This window comes from Arvicola amphibius, chromosome 9, assembly GCF_903992535.2.
Source record: "Arvicola amphibius chromosome 9, mArvAmp1.2, whole genome shotgun sequence".
Taxonomy (NCBI): Eukaryota; Metazoa; Chordata; class Mammalia; order Rodentia; family Cricetidae; genus Arvicola; species Arvicola amphibius.
The window spans coordinates 78431808-78456700 of record NC_052055.2 but is presented as its reverse complement, the minus strand read 5'-3'; the positions used below and the strand labels follow the sequence as shown (position 1 = coordinate 78456700).

Sequence of the window (24893 nt, the reverse complement as noted above, 5' to 3'; positions counted from 1 at the left end):
AGAGAAAGGATCACACACTGTGAAAACCATACCCACCCCTCTAATTTACACTTTGCTACTGAATAACTAAAAACCAGAGATTTGGGGACTATGGATTAGTTACTGTTTTTGAATATATTTGCAAATGAGTTGCTTTGGGGTGCCTGTAATTAGGTAGTAGCTATCCAGTTACCAGCTCAGGTCTTAACTGGTTTGTACTCATAGTCCGTCTCCAAAGAAGTGTCATTTTATAAAATGTTTGCATGTAGACATTTTAGGACATGGATGTGCAAAATCTGAATGACACGTGAAAGCATGCTACATTATATGTGAAGGATACCTAGGCTTCAGTAGGACACTTTCAGTTCAAGTATGAATGCAAGTATGATATGATTTAAGGAACAAGGTATGACCATTAGGTTAGATGTTGGTCCTCATCTTAAAGATGGGGAACCTCAGGCCTAGGGAAGTTTAAGATCACCTTGCCCAAGAGCACTTGATACTAGGAGACCAAGGTGAATAGCAAGAACCCCATTTGCCAGAACAATGAGATTCTTTTCAACCCTACTAAACTTTGCTACTCCTTCATGCCTTTGTAGAGGTGTTAGCCCAAGTACTCATAAGTATGTATACATATGTTAAATCCACACACAGACTTACTGAGTTTGTATTTGTGAAATCTGACTAGCACTACTAATGCCGTGCTAAAATGCTAAAATGCACTGAAGTTTTTGAATGCTACACTTTTATTAATTAATTTTGTTCATTTGGGGACTATAAGATTGTTTTAAATATGTGGACAATTCACATTAACCTCTTAATGTATTGCCTGATATGGGAAAACTGTCATTTCCAGGGGGATTTGTTAGCAACTTGGAGATGTCTGTACTGATCTTGGTAGGCAAAACCTGCTTAAATATGCCAGTGTGCTTATTTACTTATTTATACTTAATCAATAATTAAAGAGATCTTAGGGCGTCTGAGGAAAAACAGTCCTTAGACCTTTAGCATAATGTAGGCTGTTACTTTATAGATTTTCAGAAGCAGCAATCTGCACCTGAAAAACTTCCAGGTTTATGCATGCAGAGACAGCGGAATCGACATCTTGGAAAGCGATGGGGATACTGTGGTCACGGACAGCTTTTTTCTTGGTCATTTCACACACAAGGTGGGTGCCTTACTGAGGCTCTTGTGGGTTGCCCATCAAGACTGAATCATGTAAACCAGGCTCCCTGATTATCTAATGCATAATTATGATGGAATTTTTAGTAAAAAAGGAGGTAAAAAGGGAGCATTTTATTTGCAATAGTGATGATATTCATAATATGATGCGAATACTTAGAGATGGTGTATCGAGTCTATACAAACCAGAAGTTACTAACAGTCTGAAGAATTCTTATTTGAGTTAAAGGTAGGTCTTTTGATGTATGTGATTCAATATTAAACCTAATAATTTGAGTGTCATGGCTCACACCTCTGGTCCAAGCAATTTGGAGGCTGAGGTAGGGGATTTGACATAAGTTCCAAGCAAGGTTGAGGTACAAAATTAAAGTCTATCTCAAAAACCAAAGCAAATGAGAAATTCCTCCCCATGTTGACTTAGTTTATTTTTCCAGAACCTGTCAAAGATTGTGAACAGCCCAAAGCCACACTGTCCCTATGCTGTGGTGTTCTACCCTTCGTCGTCACATTTTTGTTAACAGGATCATTTCTCCATTTAACCTGCCACCCCAGAGAGTGTCGATGAGGCTATCCAGGTTTATACATACTGTTATGTGATGAGGTTTTGTTGGGTGACCCATCTGTTTGCCTCTCTGAAACTTAGGAGAGTGTGGTGGCTGTTTGGGTAGCTTCTGAGTCCCTGCCAGGTATGGACATTGGGAGTTGGGGTTCCAGATGGAATGTGTTCTAGGTATTGGGAGCTTACCAAAAGGATGAGAATGGGAAGGGTGGGGCTGAGAGGGTCCACGTGGGGAGGAAAGTTGAGTGTGCCTTGAGGAACCGTGAAGGTCCCCACCCAACCAAGGAAGTGCGAGAAGAGAAGGAAGATGGGACTCGGAAGATGGTGTGCTATAGGACAGAGGATGAGACTGGGGAGTTGGAATTGGGAGACAAGAGGAAGAATGAAGATTGTCTACCTGATTTACTGACCAGCATGCCCAGTGGGCTTCAAGGAAAGTGCCTCCATTATTGGCTACTGAGACAAAGGAATGTGTGTGATAAGATTTTAGATGTGACTACACTGTCTTTCAAAAGATACTGATTTCTATATTATAAAAATCAGATTATAGATGGCTTGTCCTGCATTGCATAGTTCAAGGAAGCACATGAGTTCTTTTTACATTGCGGTGACCTAAACACATGACAGAACCAACTGAGGAAGGAAAGATTTATTTTGCCTCAGAGTTGCGTGGATTTGAGTCCTTCATGGTAGGGAAGGGGTGGTGGCTGGAAATTCGAACAGATGTGAGGAATAACACCGCAGCAGATAAAAAAGCAGAGCATATGATAAGAATCAGGGGTTGGGTATAACAATCAGTGTTCTTCCCCCAATGACTGACATTTGCCAAACCATCTCCACCTTCCCGTGGTTCCATAACCTCTGTAAATGATGCCTCTCACTACAGAACCAGTATCAGATATCAAGCCTGTGATGGACACTTCATATTCAAGAGATGGCAATCATAGTGTAGTCAAAAGCTGCTTCCCAGGTTAATAGGACCATTTCCTTTTAAGGAAATTCCCGAGTGCTCTCAGGTTCTCTTAGGCTCCAGGCCTTCAGTAATTTCCTTTGCGCTCATTTCTAAAAGAGTCACATGGATATCAGCAATGAAGATTTACATTACTTACTTTGCTTGTGACTGTGGCAAATGCCTGAATAGGTCTGTTTTAGCTAACTCTTCTGAAACATCCATTTTCCTGCAGTTTTTCCTTTTCTTGAGAGAGTTGCTGATTTAGAGATGACTCATCTCTCTAGCCTATGCCCTTTCCAGAAGGGATGTTGCATGGTCGACAGACCCTAAGTCCAGTCATGACTTCAGAGAACATGCTAAAGAAAGACGCCCATCAAACTGAGTAACTGTCCTGGTGAATTGATGTTTTAGTCTCTTAATTACTATTAACTAGACATCATAATTAGTGGAAGAGTACCATAAGTTAATATGTAAATTATGGCCAAATAATGAGATAATAAAATACAATCACACGCCCCTGAGGTCATTCACTAGAAATGCAGCTGATGGCCTTTGAGACTCTTAGCAAATGCAGGCCAAGAGATAACTAATAAAAACTCCTGAATGAGTTTGATCTAGAGGATTCTAGATAATGGTCAGTCACCCAAACAATAAAACCATTCAGTTTTATATCTTACTGTTACTTAAATGATGACATTGTTTACACTGAATTAGCAAGTAAGATAAAATGGAGAGATCCATTGTCTTTACTATGATCCATATGTCTTTATTTGTCTTTACAAAGGGTAGCTCCATATTCATGGGGAATGCTAGATAGGGCAGCCTTGCTGTTCTCCTGTGTGTGATCAAATCCTATTGATTATATAAGGAAAGCGCTTCAGTGGTAAACATTTATTAATAGGTATGCCATTTCCTCTGAAGAGTTCTCTGTGAAAATCTTGTCCTAGGGGAGTGTCCTATAAAGGAGATTCTTTGCTTAATTTCATTTACCCGATGCTGCTACTGTAAATAAACCCTTTTGGGTCTGCAATCTCAAATAAATGCACTGTGTCCAATGCACTGTGAAGATGACAGTTAGCCAGATTGGGCTATATTAGTAATTTCTGTTAAATAGATAAATCTTAGCTGCTCTTTTCAACAAACAAACAAATGTGGGATGACAGATATGTTAATTGTCCTCATCATAGTAACTATTTTACTCTCTACCTGGACACCACGATCCTGTAATGCTTAAATATACACAATCAAGTAAGCATTCAAAAAAGTATTGAAGGATCTGAGAAACCCCATGATCCACACAAGAAGAGAAATGACAGTCGTTAATTAATAAATTTTAAAGTTTATATTATTGGCAGGTATCTTTTTATTTTTTTATTCAATATAAGGAGGGTGTTACACTGACTGCGGAGTAAGATTTTCACCTCTGTCTTCCCAGCTTGCCTGGCTTTGTAGAATGAAGGATTTCAGAGAATTTGGTCTTCTCACTCACATTTGATTGGTAGCATTCAATTATAAGATAACCATATCCTCCAGCATACACTAGTTATGTTTTTTTTTTTGTGAGTAGAAGGGAATAAGCATGTTCGTTTCTGTGTTGGTATTCTCACCAGTGTGTTCGTATGCATAGAATACTTTTGATATTCAGGAAAAAATGCTTGGGTATCAGCATGTCACATCTTAGTTTGGTTCGGCAGTTTTTGACGCTAGATGCTTAACATCCTATTTAATCGTCGTCCCCTTTCATTTATAGAAACATCCTGGTTTGGATTTAAATTTTGGTCTCCTTATGTTTCTGAGTATCTGCAGGCTGGCTGGTTTTTTTTTTTTTTTTTCGTTGCTATTGGAAATAATTTGGTATTTGTTTAAAGAGGCCAGACAGTTTTACAGATGGGATAGTGGTGTTATGGTTATATCAGACATGTGTTTAAATGAGACACATTTATGTGGATAGGTGTGGTATAATGTATGTACATAAATATATTCCATGTGATTTAGTAGAAAAAAGTAGGTGATAAGAATAAGGTGGCATAGTGTAAATAGTTGAATCTCGATCATTGTTAATCAGAAAATTCTCTATACTTTCAACTTCTTCATTCATTTGAAAATGTTTATAAGATGTGAATTAAAATATTCAGCAGGTGTTGGTGGAGCTGCTTCATTCTTCGTCCATTTTCTCGAGGGGTTATTTCTCATTTTCATTGGGGATTTGCCTACCCCAGTTTAGACCTTTCATCTTTTTCGTTTCTCTGAATTCTGTTTCAGGGCCCCTCTTTCCTCAATACGCTCGCTCCCGCTGGGAGAAATCTCATTTTCTCTTATGGTTTCAATTACCATCCGTGCTGATGTCTCCCACGTAGTTGCATTTTCTACTGTCTTGTTTTGTGCTTTCAGTTTTAATCATTATTTTTGTTTTCATTTCCCCCATTTTTCTAACTTGATTTGTATTGTCCTGTGTTGCATCTTTTCAAAGATATTTTTCTCATTTCTCACATACTCATTATGTTTTGACATTCTAGCTATTGGGATTAAATTTTTAACATGCCTGCTGGTTGTGAGGATGTTGTAATTACATTAATGATGTTAAACTATACCTCAGCAATTCCAGACTTCAATTTTTTAACTTCAATCTTTTCCTTCTTTTCTTAATGCCCAAGATCTTCATTCATGCATATAACAGGGTATGATCAAGTCCACTCCTCCATTCCTTCCACTCCATCTTCTCCTTTATCTGCCCCATTATTCACTCTCATCTTCATGTAATCTTTCTAAAAGATAATCCACTGAGTCCACTTGGTGATACCTGCAAGCGAAGGACATAGGACCATCCTCTGGAACGTGGGTAGCTTCTCAGGGGCTACACCCCTGAAGGAAACTCTCTCCCCTTTCCAGCAATCGTCAGTGGCCAGAAGCTTCTCAGCTAGGGACGGGGCTTTGTTTACCTTCTTTTTCTTTACTTATCCTTTTATCCTCTGCTTCTTTGATGTTCTATTGGTTCTACCTTTGAAAGTAAATTTTATACGAAAATATTTACAGAGAAAAGCACACAATGTATTTTGTAAGTAAAGTTTTAATTAAAGTAGAATTACATCAGCTTCCCCTTTCCTTTTATCCCTCCAATTCCTCCCATATACCCTCCAGCTCTCAAATTGATAGCCTCTTTTCTCTGAATGGACACAGGCTACTAACAATTGCTGGAGAAAGAAGAATTAGCCTCTCCCAGGGATGAGCCCCCTTATTGGTTATCCAATACATAATGGTCAGTCCTGAAACCAAATACACACACAGCAAAAGAGAGATTCAGCAGATTGTACTCATCTATTTGTGCATGCGTGCGTGCTCATGTGTATACACACACACACACACATACCTGTATATAACAATAATGATCACAACGTGTTTTTCTTAATAAAGCAAATCCACCATATAATGCCCTAATAAGAAACACTACCCATTTCCCTTGTAGTAGCCTCCCTTTCTCCCAGATTTAAACACAAGTATCCTCAGCTAAAGGGGAACCATGATTCAGACTCCTGGTGATATGAATTGATTTTTTTCTTCTCATTATTTGATATAACACAGTCACAGAGCACATTATTGTTCCTGGGTTTCTTTGGCACAATAATATGTCCATGAGCTTTGTCTGTCTTCTCGTGCTGTAGTAATTTACTCCAGTCATTGTGTATTATTCCATTTTCTGACTGTACCAAATATTTTCTCATGATCAAATTCTGTTTATTGAATTTCCAACAGGAATTGTTGGTATTTGACAGTTTCTAACCATTTTCTACCTTGTTTTCCTCATTTGAAAAAATCTGTATAGACTCTTGGAGTTTTAAAACTTATACTCTGAGCTTGTGTAATTCATCTTACTCCTTCTGTGCGGAAAACTCAGGCTTAACGTGCTCTTCCTCTGAGCCATTCACCAAAGACGCAGATGCTTTTCAAGAGCTAGTCCTTTTATTCAGAGCTCCAGGGCCTTCGAGTGTGTGTGCTTCCCCATCCTCAGCAGTGGGCTGGCATCTGGTAACAGGGGTTTCCCCCCTGTCCTCTGCAGTGGTCCGGTGTCTGGTAACAGATCACCCACTTTGACTGTCCTTTCAGCCATTTTCCCCACCAGGCATTTTCCTTTATAAATTAATTGTTTAAGCTAAAGTACAAAGCAGCATTTCACCATAATATCTTTGTAGATATATCAGCGCACTTTGTTCTTACACATCTGTCTTCTCCACTGCCCTCCCCATTACCCATCCTCTTTTGTCTCCACACCCCATGTTTCTTATTGCTTTCAACTTCCTTCTATTCCCATTGTCCTATCTTTTCATGCTGTTATTTCTTTAAGATTCCTTCATCCCTGGTCCTGAGTGCAACTCCCCAGCTTGGCCAGTCACCACTTTTCTATTCCTATGTTGTCCTTTCCAAAGATGGGTTGATAATTCACCTGGTGCAGGCAGTGTGATTAGACCCAGGAACCGGTGGACAGCCACTTCTGTCTGGAGAACTGGAGAACTTTTGCTTGCTTCTCGCCCCTTTCATCAGTACAAACTGTCTCTTTGTACATTTGTGATGTCTTCAACACTTAATTTACTAGGAATAGAATCATGTTAATGACAATGTTTTCATTTTCCTTGGCCTTGTATACTAACTTTACTTACACCCAGATTTTATTTATATCCTTTGTTTGTTTGTATTGGTTGCCGTTTTTTCTCCTATTAAAGATTTTTGAAAAAGAAATGGTTCTCCATTGTGCAACGACTTTTAACAATGGAAAAATTCAGAGCTAATAGCTTAGGTGAATGGATTTGCTGAGGAAGTTTTTGTGGGAAAATCTAGAAAGAGTTGTATCATTTTGGATATTTAAAAAAGATTCTTTTTCTATATTATCTGTAAAGAAGCTAACCTTTTTGATGTGTTTTTCTACATTTCAACACATGTATAAATTTGTGTCACCACAACTACCATAATCAATATACAGAAGAGTTGTCTCAACCTCAGCTGCCCTGGGCTTCATCTCTCTAACCACATCCTCTGCTGAGGACTAATGCTGAGCCACCACTAATCTGCTCTCTGTTGGGAAGGGGTCTTGCTCAATAATTGCATAAGTGAGATCATATGGCATGCAACATTTTGGGATTGGTTTCTTTTAGTGCCAAATGTTTTCAGGTGTTCATTCAACTTGTTATTTTTACTAGGATTTTATTTCTTATTGCTTATGATATATTCTACTGCACCAATGAAACATAGTTCTTTTGTTCTTTCATTTGTTGAAAACCATTTGAATTGTTTTCCAGATCTTGTGATAATGAACCAGTTGGTATAAGCATGAATGAATGATTTTTGTATGACTGCTCCTTCTCAAATGAATGGCTGTTCCATATGAGGCATGATGAGAAGCTGCTAAGTGGCTTCCCTTGCAGCTACTCCATTTCATATTCCCTGATCAATATGTGAGCTGTAGTAGTTCCTTATTTTCATAGCTACTTGAAACTGATACTTTTTTAAAAAAAATCTAAAATTCTACTTGATATATTGTATTTTAATTCTACTTCCCTATTTTACCTGTTAGACATTTTCAAATGTGGTTACTTATCATGCACACCTTGAACTTTTGAGAAATGTTTTATTTTTCCTTGATTGAAATTTCTGTATTTTTATCTTTGAGGTAAACAGTTTCTGTTTTCTGGATATGTTATTTCATAACTATTAGTAGCAAGTGTTTTGTTGTTTCAATAATTTCACTATGTAGCTTGCAGTTTTCTTGTTTTAATTATTTTTTTCATGGTTTATTTTTTTATATTTAAAAATTTCCATCTCCTCTCCTCCTCCTCCTCCTTCCCTCCCCTCCCCTCCACCCATACGCCCCCTCCCTCCCTCTCCAGGCCAAGGAGCCATCAGGGTTCCTTACTCTGTTTTAATTATTTTTTACTTGTGATTATAACTACATTTCATATGATTGATAGTCATACTTTGTTTCTCTGTTTATTTTTCTGATTTTTAAAAAATTTCCAGGGAAGTCTATGTATGTCAGCTGGGATTAAAACGCCCCAAAGATGGGAACTGACGGTTTCTAATACAACTTTTGTTAATTTTGATCTGAACTGTGTGGCCATCAGAACCTGTTCTGGCTGTTCCCAAGGACAGGGTAAGTTTGAGCAGACAGGGCAGATGGTAAATAAGAGCAGCATCAGGTGAGTCTGACAAACAGTGGCAGAGGCTTTGATGAGTCAATATTTCTTTCAGTTGCAAGATTATATCAACACAAACTGTTAAGTTCCTCCAAGGAATCCAGGAGGCTAGGTGCTCCCCACATGCCATCTGTTGTTCTTGTCCTCTGCATATCTCAGTGACCATGACATTCTGTCATGTCTCCTCCGAACTTAGGGATTCAGGAAGTGCAGGCATCTCTCTTGGCTAGTGCCCATTTTTAAACTGGTACATGGAAGAGAGACTGTTGCCTAGTGAGAAGTTTTGTTGGTGAGATGAATAAATGGTATTAGATGGGTGGTAGGCGCAAGGACTTCAACAGGCTTGCACACACACCACTGCTAAAAGATCCAGAACCAGGGGACTTAAAGTTTTCAGCAACTTGGGCTGTGATGTGTACAAAGAAAGACAGGCAACTCTTGCTAACTTGTCAACTACTACACAGAGTGGTAAGAAATAACTCCTTGGAGGACTCATAGGCCAAGGTGGAAAGAGGCAGAGAACAATTTAGTTGATCTGATCGTTGGAAACAGCCAAACCAAGTAATTCAAGTAAATATGCTCTTGTGGTTTGAATCACCAATTTAGATAATTGTTTGTTTTTTTAATTAAATGAATAATCAGCAAGTCTCCACTTTACTATTTTACCCCTGTGTAGGCAGAGTCAAAGATGTGGGAAATTTTAGTTTAAGATTGTGAGATCGTCATAGGTGTATTAAAGTGCGCTTCAGCTCATAGTTCTCCAATTCCCTGATGATTTCATATCATTCATCAGACACCGAAAAAAGAAGCTCTTGTCACTGGGTGGTTTTGGGTGAATGAACTTTTCATTTGTTTAAAAAGTTGTCTGTTATTGGATCTACATCAGGATCTAGAGAGTTCAATCCAGGAAAAACACATACTTATTCAAAAATGGATGTCTGAGAACCTAATTTCCAAAGGGTGATGAGAGTAGTCTTAGTGAATTGAACACAGTCAGTGAAGGACCAGGGATGGGTGTGCCCTGGAGAAGTGATTCCCCTGGGCATCAAAGGTTGAATAGAAAACTGCAACGGGAAAGCATGATTTCCAAGTACTCCAAATAACATAGGCAGAATCTTAGAGATTTTATAGATCAGGTTTTCCTTGGGAAATGAAACACATGTCCAACATAAGAAAATTATAGAAGTGAGGGTGTTAGTAAGTATTATGTATTACAGAATATGGAATTAAGAAGTCTTTCACACATGGCTTGCTTCACTGCATGTAATCCACTGATAAGCAGAGCAAAAATGGTACATCTGTGAGCATCTTGTTCTCATTTGTTTTTTTTTATGTAGTTTATAATGTGTATAACACTATAGTAGGTAATGTATGTCTTGAGCGTTGTGTGCTTTTCTCCTTCAGTGATAAGGGTGTATGGTATAAACATGTTCATAGGTAGATGGGCTGGCAATGATCATGACATGAGAGAATGTGTTGAGAGGTATGGCTTGGACTAGTACTTAAAAAATGTGTTCTTAAGACCATTTATACTAATGGTTAATAGAATATTGGTTTTGAAAGTGAGTATAATAAGAAAATTAAGGTATAAACCTCACAGTTTGAGGTATCATTGATCAAGTTAGGCTATGGTAGAGGAAGGGAAGCCAAAAGATTGAGAGATTAGAATGTAACACCTTTGGTCTTCAGAGAACTAATGCTTGTTGTTTCTATTTCTTAATAGAAGAGCCCTCCCTCCATGGTATGATTGATATCTGGGGCTTTTCTTTTGTTATCTAAAAAATTCTACTCATGGTAGGGAATTTAACAGCATCCCTTTCCCATTCTCCCCAGTTGCCAGTAGCACCACCAATGTGACAGTTGTGACAGACAATAATAACTCAAAAGAATGTCAAAAGTCTCTTGGAGAGTTAAATAACCTATTGTACAAAATAACTGCCCTACAGAATAAACTGAACAGTGGCTGGCCATGCAGTTCTTGGCTCCCAGCATCTCTAACACATGTATCCTGACATAAGAGAATATGTGTGTTCTTTTTTTCTTTCATGGATGACTGAATGAATTATGAAATTATAGAACATTCTAGATAAAGTACTGATAGAAACCTTGTGAATTTAGTTCTGTAATAACAGATTCATGTCATGTATAACAGTCTGTCTTCTATTTCGTAGGTGGATTTACTGTGAAGACCAGAGAATTAAAGTTTGAAAACTCTCCAAATTTAGTAGCATTTCCATTTCCTCATGCAGCAGTTCTGGAAGACTTGGATGGGTCCCTGTCTGGGAAAAATGGAAGTCACATTCTTCCTTCTATGGAGACCCTCTCCGATACATGCGTGGTCAATGCAAGCTTCAGTCATATTGTCCCTGGGAGCATCTGTGGGGAAAATGTTGCCCTCCATCGTATGTCTATTGGTTTGTAAGTAGCATTAACTAGACTTCTTAGCTTGTCAATGGGCACGCACATACCACTCAGTCAGGCCTAAGCTAATTGAAGGGAAATTGTTTTCTGATGAGTTGAAGCTTTTATTTCCCCAAAAGTAAAGTGAGACTAATGTTGACCACTGTGAAAAATTTCTGGCCATTTTAGGCTGACTCAAATAGCAGCTGTCAATACCTTTAGGTCAGATGTTATAACCCATGACTGCTTATTGACATTTTGAGTCAACAGCTTCTTCTTTAAAAGAGTCATGACCAACAAAATATTTGAAATTTATTTAAATGAAAAGTACTATTTAAAAAATTCCAATAATGCCATCCTCATGTATATACATGCACTTTCCCCAAGCTCTTCTTAAGTACTCAGTGTGCTTCAGGGGAGCAATTGCGGATGCCTTCTCTTTCGTGCCAGGTTGCTTCCGTCTAGTTCATTTTCCTTGTTAATTTCATGAACTATTGGATCCGTACAATACCTTTCCTATTAATATTGGAGCAAGGACTCCTTGGTTATGCTACTCAAACTACCATTAAGTCAGCAGCTGGGCTGTTTATAATGCATAATAGGATTGCTTTTGCTCCCTTTAATTCCCAGGTAATGACTGCGGAGTGTCTGGGGCTCTCCCTTTTACCTATTTCAAATGCATTGTATATATTTAGCCACACTTATTTCCTCCCTTTAAGAGTCCCAACTCCATGAATATTAAGCCAAGTAATTCGGTCAGACCACACTGGCAACTTACTTGAACCGGTGTTCTCTAGAGGGGGGAGAGTGGAAGAGTCCAGGGTTGTACTAGCTGCATACTGAGTGCATAGAAAAGTCCATCTTCTCATTTTCTTTTGGAAGGCTTAAAACTAGAGTTATCTTTGAATAGTTCAAATATTTTCTCTCTCTGTTTTTCAAAGTATTCATTATTTTCTCTACTGTGAAAGGGCCCCAAATCTCACAGAGTAACATAAGAGTGATGGAGGGGGATGTTTGCATTTCACATTTTCTTGTGCTGAGAATAGGTTGCTTTCTTCATTCTCAGGAATGTAGCCTGATATTAATTATCGTTATTATCATCATGCTTTCACAAAAACCCGACTTGAAGACATGTTTGGGAAATCTATGAAAGTTAGTGCTTTCATTCTTATATATGATTATTCCCCCTACATGATAATAAGAGGTTTGTGTAGTGAACAGGGACGTCATGTACACGTATGATTTTATCTGTAGGAATCTGTCAATCTCCTTCTAAAATGGCTTTCTTTCAGGTTTGCTTAGGTGATCGTGTGTATGTGTGTGTGTGTGTGTGTGTGTGTGTGTGTAGTGGTAGTAGGCATTGTGAAGAAGGCTCTGCCAATCATCAGGCTTGTCCAGCATCAGTTCTTGGAGATCTCTGGGGCTGTGCAGCCCTTTGCTGCAGGAACAGGTCACGCTCATCCTAGTCTGTTATTTTCAAACGCGCCCCAAAGACTCATGGTAGGGTGAAATAGTGACCTTGTTTGATCTTAATGCACCTCCTCCCCAGCTTTAAAATATAAAACCCCATGCCCTGGAAACCTCTTTAGTACCATAACATCCAAGAAGATTCATTCCTTTTCTACCCAGACTTCTATTTTAAAATTTCAAGTGATGTCACAGGTCTAGGCACCAATACTCAGCTGTCACAAATCAGTCCTAGCGAAGCCTCAGCATGCTCCCGGTGGTATAATGGCCCTTGTGCCCTTCCTAGAAGAAGGCTGTTGGATATATGAGCTGTGAAGCCAGGCAGTTCAAAGCAGTCTATGGGCTCACACACGGCAGCAATGGGAAACTCTTCAGTGAAATGCAGACCTTCAGTCTGGACCCCAGACCTCAGACACCCTGACTGAGAAAGCCTATGTGATTCAAAGGAACCTTTGGGCAGACCTGCTCCCAGGTCCTAATTCTACACTCCCGGCTTTCACCCCTCCGTCTTTGTGCTCAGTGGCTTGATCTTTGTCCCAGAGCATTAGAACCTCATTAGGAACATGTCAGTGCTAATGAGCAATTTGAATTCAGCTTAGATACAAAGTTCGTTGTGTTTCATGGAGAAAGGATTAATTTGTTGTGCTATTTACCCTGGGGCAAGAGCTGCTGTCTTTACTTTCAACTGTTTCCCCCTTCTCTCAGCAAGCAGTCCCCAAAGGGCAGAGAGCAAGGCTCTATATAGCTGCACAAACAAAGCTCCACTATCCTCCCGTTTGCTAACATCCAATACTTGGGGTGATTTCTTTTGTTAGACCCCCATCTCTATCTCCTTTTCACTCACTGTCCCTAAGTTCTTTGTTTGATGGGAGTGATCTTAGAATCCTGTCACTCACTGTCATCCTTGCACTGACTGGAGCCCACATCTGTGCTAGAACTTTCCCAGACTCTGTGATTCAACACCAACCGCTTGCTTGACAGAAGCAAGTAAATATTTAAAATTGGTCATAATACTCAGTGTCCAAGTGAAGGACAAATGGCCCCTTGTACAAGGCAGAGTCATCTTTATCATTTGTTAAGTGACAACATGCTTCATCTTCATGGTGATTCCTACGTCGTTGGTATGGTGGGAAGTGTTTATCCCCAATCTCCTGCTTCTAGAAACATTTTTCTAGGAACCCAGGATGATAATGTCAACACAGGGCCTTATCTTAGTCTATAATGCCAGTAACACTTCCCCTAGTGGTGAAAGGGCCCAGATTTGTGGGAGCTTTCTTTTAAAAAATTTTAATTACATTTCTATTTATTGTGTGTGGATGAGGACGTGTGTGCATGACATAGCACATGTATGAAAGTCAGAGGACAAGGGCCTACCGTGTAAGCTCCTCGAAATGGATTTAGAGTTTTGCACTTGGTGGCCGGCATGTTTACCTACAGAGTCATCTTGACTCTTATATCCCTCTTTTATTACAATCTCCAAATTGACATGAATATTTTCCTCTGCTTTTATATATAATTACATGTATAATGCTGTCAATAGTGTGGGTGTGTACATGTGTGCATGTGTGCATGTATGCTTTTAGATATTTTAAATATTTTTATTGATTTAGACCTTCTTTTAAAGGTTTTTATTGAGAATTTTATACAGTTTGTTTTGATCATTTTCACCACCTCCTCCCAACTTCCTCAAAATCTTCCTTGCCTCCTATTGAGTTCAGCTGGTGCTGACCTTCTACTCCTGGGGATGGAGCCTTTCTTAGCGTGTGATTGATATACTAGATGCCACTCCATTGAAGAAATCTGGCTTTCCCTTGCATTAGTCAACTGCCAATAGCTCCTAAGCTAGTGGTGGGACTGATGTCCCCTTCCTCTCTTCCACGATGGCATCCTGCCTGGCTTGAACTTACACAGATACTCCTCATGCTATCATAGTCTCTGTGAGTTCATATATGCATCTACCATTTTGTGTCTGGAAAACACTGTTGTCTTGAATTCATCCACCCCCTTTCTCTGTCCTTTAAATGCAGATGTCTTTGGAGAATCTGTGAACCTTCCTTTTCCTTCAAAAACATATGTGCTTCCCAAGGCATCTGAGTTATTTTCACATTCAGTGATAATTCCCCAATTCTCAAGTTTCTTCAAGTTCAACTGCTCTACTGCATTTCAATCTTCATTGGCTGATATGTTAGCACACGTGGTTACTGAACATATGAAATATGGCTAGTATAACTTGTGATGTGCTCTAAGGATAAATTATACACCATATTTCTAGGATGTTATGAAAAGATAATGTGACAAGGTTCAACAACTTGCGGTTGCTGGTGAAGTTGAAGTGAGACTTAGGGCACATTGAGATACTCTATGATCAAGTTTCAAAAACGTGTGCTTGCTGGTGATGCTGAAGTAAGGTTTAGGGCATATTGAGATACTTTATGATCAGATTTACTTTTAGTGCTCCCTTTTCACTTTTTAAATAAAGGTGTCTACTACAAAATTTCAAATGAGAAAGATCTGTGACTGGTATTTGTGGGTGGCTTTTATCTCTACTAAGCAGCTCTCAGTAATTTCACTTGTGTATTTGACATCCATTTCAAACTCAGTGTGATTGCTTGGACTAATGTCTTTACTCCACAGACTTGCTCCTCCATGCGTGCTTAAGACCACACCAAGGTAAATGCTGGTCTTAACCAAACACACAAGTTATCTGTTTTTTTTTAAAACCTATTTTGTCCCATTAGTTTACTACCAGGTTCCTTCTCCCCCCTTTCCTCTCCTTCCTTCTCCTCTCTCTTACTTTCTCCCCTCCCTTCCTCATTCATTCCTTCCTACCTCTTTATTTCTTATCGTCCTTCTATTTAAGAAGTGTTTTTAGCTGGGCGGTGGTGGCGCACGCCTTTAATCCCAGCACTCGGGAGGCAGAGGCAGGCGGATCTCTGTGAGTTCGAGACCAGCCTGGTCTACAAGAGCTAGTTCCAGGACAGGCTCTAAAGGCACAGAGAAACCCTGTCTCGAAAAACCAAAAAATAAATAAATAAATAAATAAATAAATAAATAAAGTGTTTTTAATGTTAGCACACAATAGAATGGATTATTACAATATTTCCATGTATGTGTTTACTTATGTTTTGCTTTCATTCATTACCCCTACCCATTCTCAACTCTGACACCAGCCCACCCTCGTGTTGATCCCCTTAATCACTTCAAGTAGTCACCCTGTCTTAGTTAGTGTTCTATTGCTGCGATAAGACACTGTGAGCCAGGCAACTTACAGAAGAGAGAATTTACTTGTGACTTACAGTTTCAGAGGGTTAGAGTCTGGGGCCATCATGACAGGAAGCATGGGAGCAGGCAAGCAGGCATGGTGCCAGAGCAGTAGCTAAGAGCTTATACCTGGATCCATAAGAATGAGACAGAGACATTTACACAGGAAGGCCAGGGCTTTTGAAACCTCAAAGCCCACCCCCAGTGACGCACTTCTTCCAGCAAGGCCACAGCTCGTAATCCTTCCCAAATTATTCAACCAATTGTGGACCAGGCATTAAAATACACACTCCTATGAGGGACCATTATCAAACCACCACCCACCCCCTTGGTTTTTCCGGTCACAACTATTTCATTACCTTCCTTTTTTTCTTCCACCCATTTTAGGAGTTTTATCATTGATTTCATGGCTCCCTTGCTAGTTTCATAAAAGACAGAAGCTGGTCAGAATGTTTGGTGTTTCTTCTTTTGTAATTTGGAGGATATCTTATAGAGATGCTAAATCAGGCCTACGTGACAGCTAGCGTACAGGTAGATGCGAACGTGACAAAAGGTCATTCACCTGGTTACCTAGGAGACAGCCTAATGTATTTTCCCACTCAGTTGATGTGATGGTATATAAGTTGTTTGGAGAATAAATGTGGGAGATTGACAAAAAGACAGATACACACACAGAGAAGAGAGAGAGAGAAAGACAGAGAGAGAGAGACAGAGAGGGAGTTTTAATTTACATTGTGCATATGAGATAAGAACTTGTGGACACATACCATGCAAATGCACACATAGGTTTAAAATTAGATTCCATGTGTGTGACGAATCTTATGGGTCTTGTTCTAAGTCAGTCTTACTTCATTTAACAAAATAATTCCCTGTTCCATCCATTTTCCTGAGAATACCATGATTTTATTTTTTTCTGACTGCTGAATGAAATGCCATTGTATGGTCTCCATTTTATTTACTCATTCATCATTAGATGGGCATCAAGCTTGACGCAGTTTCTTAGCAAATGTGGCTACTATATCCATGAGCATGGTCATGCAAGTGTCTCTGGAATGCTGACTCATAATCCTTTAGGTCTCTACTGAGAAGTGGCATACATAGATCATATGGTATTATAGTTTTGTTTTTGTGAGGCATCTCCACAGTGGTTTTCATAGTGGCCATACCAATTTAACCTTCCCACAGGAGTGAGTGAAGGGTTTTCTTCACAAATCACCTGCACTTGCTCTTGTTTGCTACCTTGATAATAGTCTTTCTGATTACCGTAAGATGTAATGTCAAGGTGGTTTTAACTTTAGGCATATGCCTAGTGACTGAGGATGTTGAACATATTTCATTATTTTATTAGCCATGGGTATTTCTTTTTCCAGAAAACTGTCTTTTTAATTAGTTGTCATACTTATTTATTAAATGATTTGTTTTCTTTTCTCTTTCTGGTATTAAAAAAATCTTGACATATTCTAAATATTAATGCCTTGTCTGCACTCTAGTTAGCAAGCTTTTGTTCGTTCCCCCATTACAGGTTGTATTGTTGCTTCACTGATTTTCCTTTCCCTTTTCTCTTCTGTCCTTTCTTTGATGTTGTTGTTGCTGTGCAAGATCTTTTAAATTTTGTGTAACTTAGTTTGAATATTTTGTGTGTGTTTGTGTTGGACCAGATGTGTGGATCTAGTTTCATTTTCCTGCATTTGAATAACCAGGTTGAACAGAAATATCTCTTGAAGAAGTAAGGACAGAAATCACATGATCATTAAAATCATGCAGAAAAAGCCTGTGGCAGAGTTCACCACCTCTTCATGACAAAAACTTTGAAATATTTAGAAATAGAAGGAGAATATTTCAACATAATATACACGACAGACTTATAGCCAACATTATAGTAAATATGCTGAAAACAAATTTTCTTAAATAATAATGAGCTAATTTTTTTTCAGAATAATGGTAAAAGTCTTAGCTAGAGAAATTGGACAAGAGAAACAATAAAAGTTACACAAACAGAAAAATGCAACCCTAAAAGTATCCCTCTTAGCAAATGGCTTGAGTCTCTCCTGAAACATCCCTACAGACTGGCAGAGAACTCATAGACCTGATAAAAACTTTCAGTACTGGATATAAGATAATGAACTTTCTAAGGAAGAAATCAAGAAAACATCCCATTCACAGTAACTATAAAAAATACCTAGAAATATATCTAACCAAAAAATGAAGGACCTCTGCAGTGAAAACATTAAGATACTGACAAAAAAACAATGAAGAAGAAGAAAATGTCTCCCATTCCTACAGACTCAACATAACCTCCATTTAAATTTTCAAGATATTTTTATGGAACTAGAAAAAGATACTATAATTAATTTAGAAACACACTCATACACATTTGAAAAATGGAGAAATCAACTCCTGGTCTCAAATTAGCCCAGGTTGGTCTCAAAGTCTCAGCAATTCCCCCACCTTCTGTATACCTGGGACTTTTTTTTTTTAATTTTTTTTTTATTTAGTAAAAATTTCCGCCTCCTCCCCACCTCCCATTTACCCCCTCCCTCCTCTACTCTCCCTCCCTGTCCTGTCCAGAGAGCAGTAAGGGTTCCCTGCCCTATGGGAAGTCCAAGTTCCTCCCCCCTCCATCCAGGTCTAGAAAGATGAGCATCCAAACAGGCCAGCCCCCCCCCCCAAGCCAGTATGTGTAGTAGGGTCCAAATCCCATGTCATTGTCCTTGGCTTCTCAGCAGCCCTCATTGTCCGCCATGTTCAGGGAGACCAGTTTTATCTCATGCTTTTTCAGTCCCAGTCCAGCTGGGCTTGGTAAGCTCCGAATAGATCAGCCCCACCATCTCAGTGGGTGGGAGCACTCCTTGCAGTCCAGACTTCCTTGCTCATGTTTTCCCTCCTTCTGCTCCTCATTTGGACCTTGGGTGCTCAGTTCGGTGCACCAATGTGTGGCTCTGTCTTTATCTCTATCCATCGCCAGATGAAGATTCCCTCACGGTCCTGACTTTCTTTCTCATGTTCAAGGCTGACCTGCTTATAGAGGTTAGTTTCTAAGAGAGATCCATGTTGTGTCTTTTCCTTTGGCTATTGCCCGCTCTAGTCCAGCTTTATTTATCTTGTAGTTTTGTGCTAACAGGCCCTTCCTTGCTTGCCACTTGGTAATGCCCTAATCTGCATAGACCTGGTCTTGCCTTTCTTTCCCTCACCTAAAATGTGCTTTCAAGAGCTTCCCGAGGCAAACCCACTTGAGCTCTTATATCTGCCACCTGAATAAGGCCTTGGCACCACCCTATTTCCCCAGCTCTCTGGCCCATGTTTACCTCTTTGCCTGTTTTTGTTCATAAGGTTCAGCTTTCATGAGCTCAGCATGGAGGTGATTTTCTCTGATGAGTTTCCCCTAGCATCTTGTGCACTCTGTTATCCCTGCTGTGTGCTCTCTCTTTAGACTTCCTCTGATCAATACTCATAATTTCTGCGCAGTTTTATAAGCTGCCTTCCTTTGCAGATGTTAAGGAGGGTAACTGGGTAGTTTTGTTTGTTGTATGTCTTTTGGTGCTAATACAACATTGAACACACATTGACTTAAATTAGTTTTATATAAAATTAAAAAAAACATGTCACCTCCAAATGTTCTTCTCATGCTATCATTTTTCATGGTTTATGTCCATGTTTATGAGGTCTCCATGATGTTCACGTTTTCTTCAGAAGATCGAGGGATTAAAATGCTATCTTTCAGTCCTTATCTCCAAAATTTTAAAAATCATATAACCCTTAGTGCCTTTTCATGGTGTCTTATAGTGTTTTGTTATCCTGGGGCTATCAGTTAATTAGAGTATATATTTTAACAGCTAATTCTTTTCTTCATTGCACCCCACCCCCACCACCCAATCTGTTGGCAACCTCTGCAAATGCTTTCTTTCTCTGGTGGTGTAGAGACTTTATTGTGGGAGGGGAGAATGCAATAAGGGAGGGGAAAGAATTTAACCCTCACAATTGTCAAGTGGGAAACACATTTGTTTTCAGTTGTTGGTCTCAAGACACTTATAGTCTTCAACAATCTTCATCTTGTTTAGACATTAACACATCAGACTCTGATTTTGCATTCTATTTAGTGAATGGATGGGGGTGGGTAAGCGTTTGAAAATTGTAGGCTGGTCACCTGATCTTCCCAAGCTTTGGAGGTTGCACATCAAGTGTGATGAGGACAGATACCTGAATTCAACATTAGCCTTGAGAAACTGAAGGATGCAGAAGCAGCTGAGAATCCCAGTTTCTCACATTCCTGTGTGCATTCCTTACAAGTCCCTTAACCTGTTCTCACTTTATTTCTCACGTTGGTAAAATCAGTGTAATGGGATTTGTTTCACAAGGTCCTTGTCAGACATACAAGTGCTCAATAAGCCCCACCTTAAAGAAGTTTATGTTGCACCTGTTATTTAGAAAACTACATGTAGGCATTCTATAATGGAGAAGAGTGATATAGGGTTTTATATTTATGAGTAAATGCACCTAGTAAAGCAATTAGCCATGCTCAAATGTAACAATCAAATATCTGAAGAAAGGGAAATGATTCCCAATAATCACATGGTATTATGTTAATCCAGTAAATTCCCCTGGAGGGCACAGAATCTGAGTCACTTGTAACCCAATCTTTGGTTCACTGTGTCCTCTGATTCTCCCTTCCTCCTTCCGGGAAAGGAAAGGTTAATGTTCTTGTTGATCAACTTGATTCTTAGATCTTGCTTAACACCCTCTCCTGTTGTGCTTGCGTTCAGTTTTTACCTATGCAACTGCTCTTAATGTGGTAGTGTTCAAAGTATGAGGCACCCCCTGCCTCCATGAATGCAAAAGTTAAGAAGAGTTCAAATGGAAAATTTGGCCTAGCTTTTCGTCTAATAATCACCTAACTCTCCTTCCTAGGGATAAATAGGCATAGCATCACTAATGGTATCGTTCTGTCCTTTAACGAAGCACCCTGTGAGACAGGATGATTTTAAGATTTATTATCCTCTCATGGCAGCAGAGGTTGCACAAGTAGAACAGGACATCCTTTAACAGTCACAATGAACCCCAAACCGAGGCACACCAATAATAATACCATACAATCATTGAATTTAGTGAAATGTTTATCAACTAACATTCCAGAATAAAAAGACTTGATTTGTGGCATTTATATAATTACATGATGAACAGAGCTACATTTGGTTTATTTGAAGATGCTGAACTTGGAGTTTGGAGAAAGGCCAATAAGCTGCTGTTTGCCAGTGAGTTAAGCCCAGTACCAGGTGTCTAGACAGAAGAGAGAACACAGATCTTAGCCTATCCTCCTACTTAATACAGGCACAATTATTTTTCAATAACCTTGCTAAATTGTTTCCTACCTCCTACTTGCATCATTCTATAATGCATTCTTTTGGAAGAAGGCTTTGTAATTAGATTCATAAGGCACGAACAAGAGAGCACATGGTGTATACAGTATCAATCACCCAAGTAGCATGGCGGGTGAAGGAGCGTCATTTTTCACAGATTAAAATGGAATAAGTGACAAGTGGCATCTTAACATGGTAAGAGTGGAATCAATTGTGAAAAGCACATGGTGCCTTTGAGGAACTATGGAGCCATCTCTCGGGTTCCTCTACAGTTAAGTTTTTACCTTTGCTAAGTCTACACAAAGATAGAAAGATGGAGTTGAAATTCATGGAGGACTGTTGGTGGGCTGTACTCTTCAGAAACACAAGGCTGATTATAGACAACATTCTGACTCTCTACAACCATGGAATATGATGATGTGAGAGTTCTTGAAAGTTTGTGGAAGACTGATGTTGTACTCTTCCCTTTTTTTGCATTTATTGTAGCCTTTTTCAGAAGGCAGAATACTCCAATGATTTGAAGGCACTTTCTTGTTCTTTCTCTCCCTCCCTTTCCCCCTTTCTCACAAACACAGACAATGGAAAAAACAACTAATTGTGTAAAATGTCAGTGTATAGTGGATGGTGAGAGGTTGGCAGGTAGGCTAATGTAGGGGGTTGTTCTGAGCTGAGAACAGTTTTGAAGGATGTTCATGGAAAGTCATACCACCAAGATTTGCTGGTGCTGCTCAAAAATTTGATTTTTCCCTGTTTTATGCAATAAAAACTGTGCATGCAGCAGCAAGTGTACATAGCTAGAAGTTGAAGTTGCTTGTGGCAACATCTGTGGCCAGTTATTATATATCTGGTTTAGGAAATATATAATTACAGAGGTTTTATTTCTCAGTTGTTCAGATTTGATAATATTTAGAGTTCAATGCAGTGTTTTCTTAATACGTAGAGATAGGGACCCTCAGAAAAATCCCAACTAATGCTAAACACAATGAGGGAATTAGTGCTTGTTCCCACTGGTATTGTTTGATGGCCTAACAAATCCTTTGTGGGCACTATACATCCAACAGTTCTATACAGTATATGGCCACTGAATTCCATTACTGTTAAGCAACTCAGATGATAAATTGTTATGCTTGTTTGGAAGTTTTATCAATAAATACATTAGTATTCTAATGAATCATATCACTTAATTAAAAAGAATCATTCCTAGGGCGAGAGAGATGTCTCAGTGATTAAGAGCACAGGCTGTGCTTCCAGAGGACCTGGATTCAATCCTCAGCATACATATGGCAGCTCACAATTATAAGTTAATCTAATCCCCAAGATCCAATGCCTTCTTCCTGCCTCCAAAGGCAGGTCACTGATGTTGTACATATACATACGTACAAGGAACTAGCTATACATATAAAATAAATAGATGAAATATTTAAAAGGAATCGCTCTGTTTGGAGGATGTAGCTTCTGGTAACATTCTCATGCTGTAGAGGATGGTTCTACAGCTATGCACATACGGACACAAATGACTGAACTGAATGAGTCAATAACCACAGCCAAAAAGACAAAAACACGTATAGTGGAGGGGGAAGTGTTGAGGGAGATATGGGAGAAATTAGACATAAATGGGATAGGCATAACCATATTTCATTGTATAGTATTCAGTTCTTTAACAAAGCATGCTATTAGGCAGGACACGTTCATGAAGAAAGAAAATGCAGCCTGGGAGCCCTAGAGTCCTTTTGTGTTTCTGACTGTGTACAGGAATTGTTGCCTATGGGAACATAAGGGTTAACATTTAAAATTGACTGGTTGCCTCCTGATTTCTTGCACATAAAGCCATGCGAAGTTCAGGGAGAGACTTCTTCCCCTAGTAATGAAGCTCTCTGCTGCTAATGGCCCATGCAGACTCCCTTGGCTCCTCCAAATTAGAAATACTTTTGTGCTCCTTTGCTTCATTAACAGTAAAGAGAGGGAGATTGGTGGCTATTTAGGGCACAGGGAAATTGGTGGCTATTTAGGGCAAGCAAAGATTGTAGTAATTATGGTTGGTAAATTCTCTTCATGGTGTTCTTTGACTCTTGATGTTCTCTTGGTGCCTTTCAGAGTAGCCCACCACTGTCAATGCTGACATTTGGCCTAGAAGGATAGAACTTGATCTGACTTCAAAGTTTTGGCCCCTGGCAGTGGTCAATCTTACCTGCAGGGAGATGGGTCTTTTACATTTTGATTTGCTCTTTAGAATGTACAATATGACTACACCACCAGCTGTGATGAACACATGCTTGGCACCTACTTCTTTATTTACACTACAGAAAGTTGGCTTGCTCATGGCTGCCTAGCAAACCACATCCTGAATGCTTGAGATGGATGAGAGAGGCTTGGTAGGCTCAGGGCACTACAGGAGCTGTTTTGGAAGGAAGAAGAAAGTTGGTTTCGATTCAATTGTGTAGTGGTGTGTCTCTGATTTACCTTGTGGCCATTATCATGTTATTGTGTGCTGACAGAAGAGAATAATATTCAATGGATGGCCCAAAGGGCAACAAGACAAGTAGAACTTTGTAATGACATCAGAGTTTTGACAAAATTTAAAGAGGAAACATGTTTATAAAAGCCTTTAGGAAACTGGAAAAATGTACTCATTTTTTTTTTAAAAAGGAACTGAATTATAACATCTATAAAATGAATCTAGAAATTAGCAGCCTAATTGATTAATAGAAAAGATAATTATAGAAATTTGATAAATAACTAGCTCTAGTCAAAATGACAAGGGGGTTTTGGGGACACATTCTTGCTCCTAAGAATTAAGAATAATTTCTTGGAAATCTATCTGATTGATTGTATTGAACTATATTAAGATTTAAATAACTATCAAAATGGTATAAATGATAATAGGAAAATAATAAGAAATATAGGCCATGAATGTTAAAGATATTTGAACATTTTTAACTTAGTATACTATTTAAATTAATTTTGTTAGTCCAAACTTAAGTTCTAGCTTTCTGATCTTTATCCCTAAACAACATAAGGTCTACTGCATTTTCCACTTCCTTCTCCATCAACTGTTACTTTAGGTTACCCAACCTGAGTCTGGCTAGCCAGCAAAGTGATCTCTTTATATGCAGGATCTGTAGGTATCAGATGACCAGAAGTCAATGCTCCAGGGCACCTGATACTCAAGGGGTACCTGGTTGTGGTAATGCAGGGGTATTAGGTGGAGGTGGGTGACATCGAGAGTCTGGAAACCAGGAAAAAATGTAATGAATGTATGATCTCCTCCAGGAAGGAAGAGACTGATAATTGAATGCAGAAGAACAAAATTTGGGAATGCATGGAGGAAAGGGAGCATCAGGCCAGAGTAAGGGGGGGGGGTGTTATAGTCAAGACTACCAAAGTACTGAGTGCTCAGATCTTTGCAAATCCAGTAGTTAAAACCAATAGCCTTCTGAAGATCAAATTGTATTGGTCCTCATGATTTTAGTTCAGGTGTGAGATGGGCTGGTTATATGCTACCATAGTTTGAATGGGGATTGCTTCTCCTAGGGCATCAAGAAATATTTGATCACTTG

At 39.2% G+C, this 24893-nt stretch overlaps 1 protein-coding gene across 1 annotated transcript in view; it reads left to right on the top strand.

Annotated features, from left to right (window-relative positions):
• Window positions 1-24893, top strand: part of Pkhd1 (PKHD1 ciliary IPT domain containing fibrocystin/polyductin) — a 380278-nt gene that overhangs the window by 172772 nt on the left and 182613 nt on the right. Inside the window, exons 32-34 of the mRNA XM_038343811.1 lie at window positions 1013-1147; window positions 8679-8811; window positions 11026-11272. Coding sequence (XP_038199739.1) covers window positions 1013-1147; window positions 8679-8811; window positions 11026-11272 — 515 coding nt within the window. The remainder of the gene's footprint in view (window positions 1-1012; window positions 1148-8678; window positions 8812-11025; window positions 11273-24893) is intronic.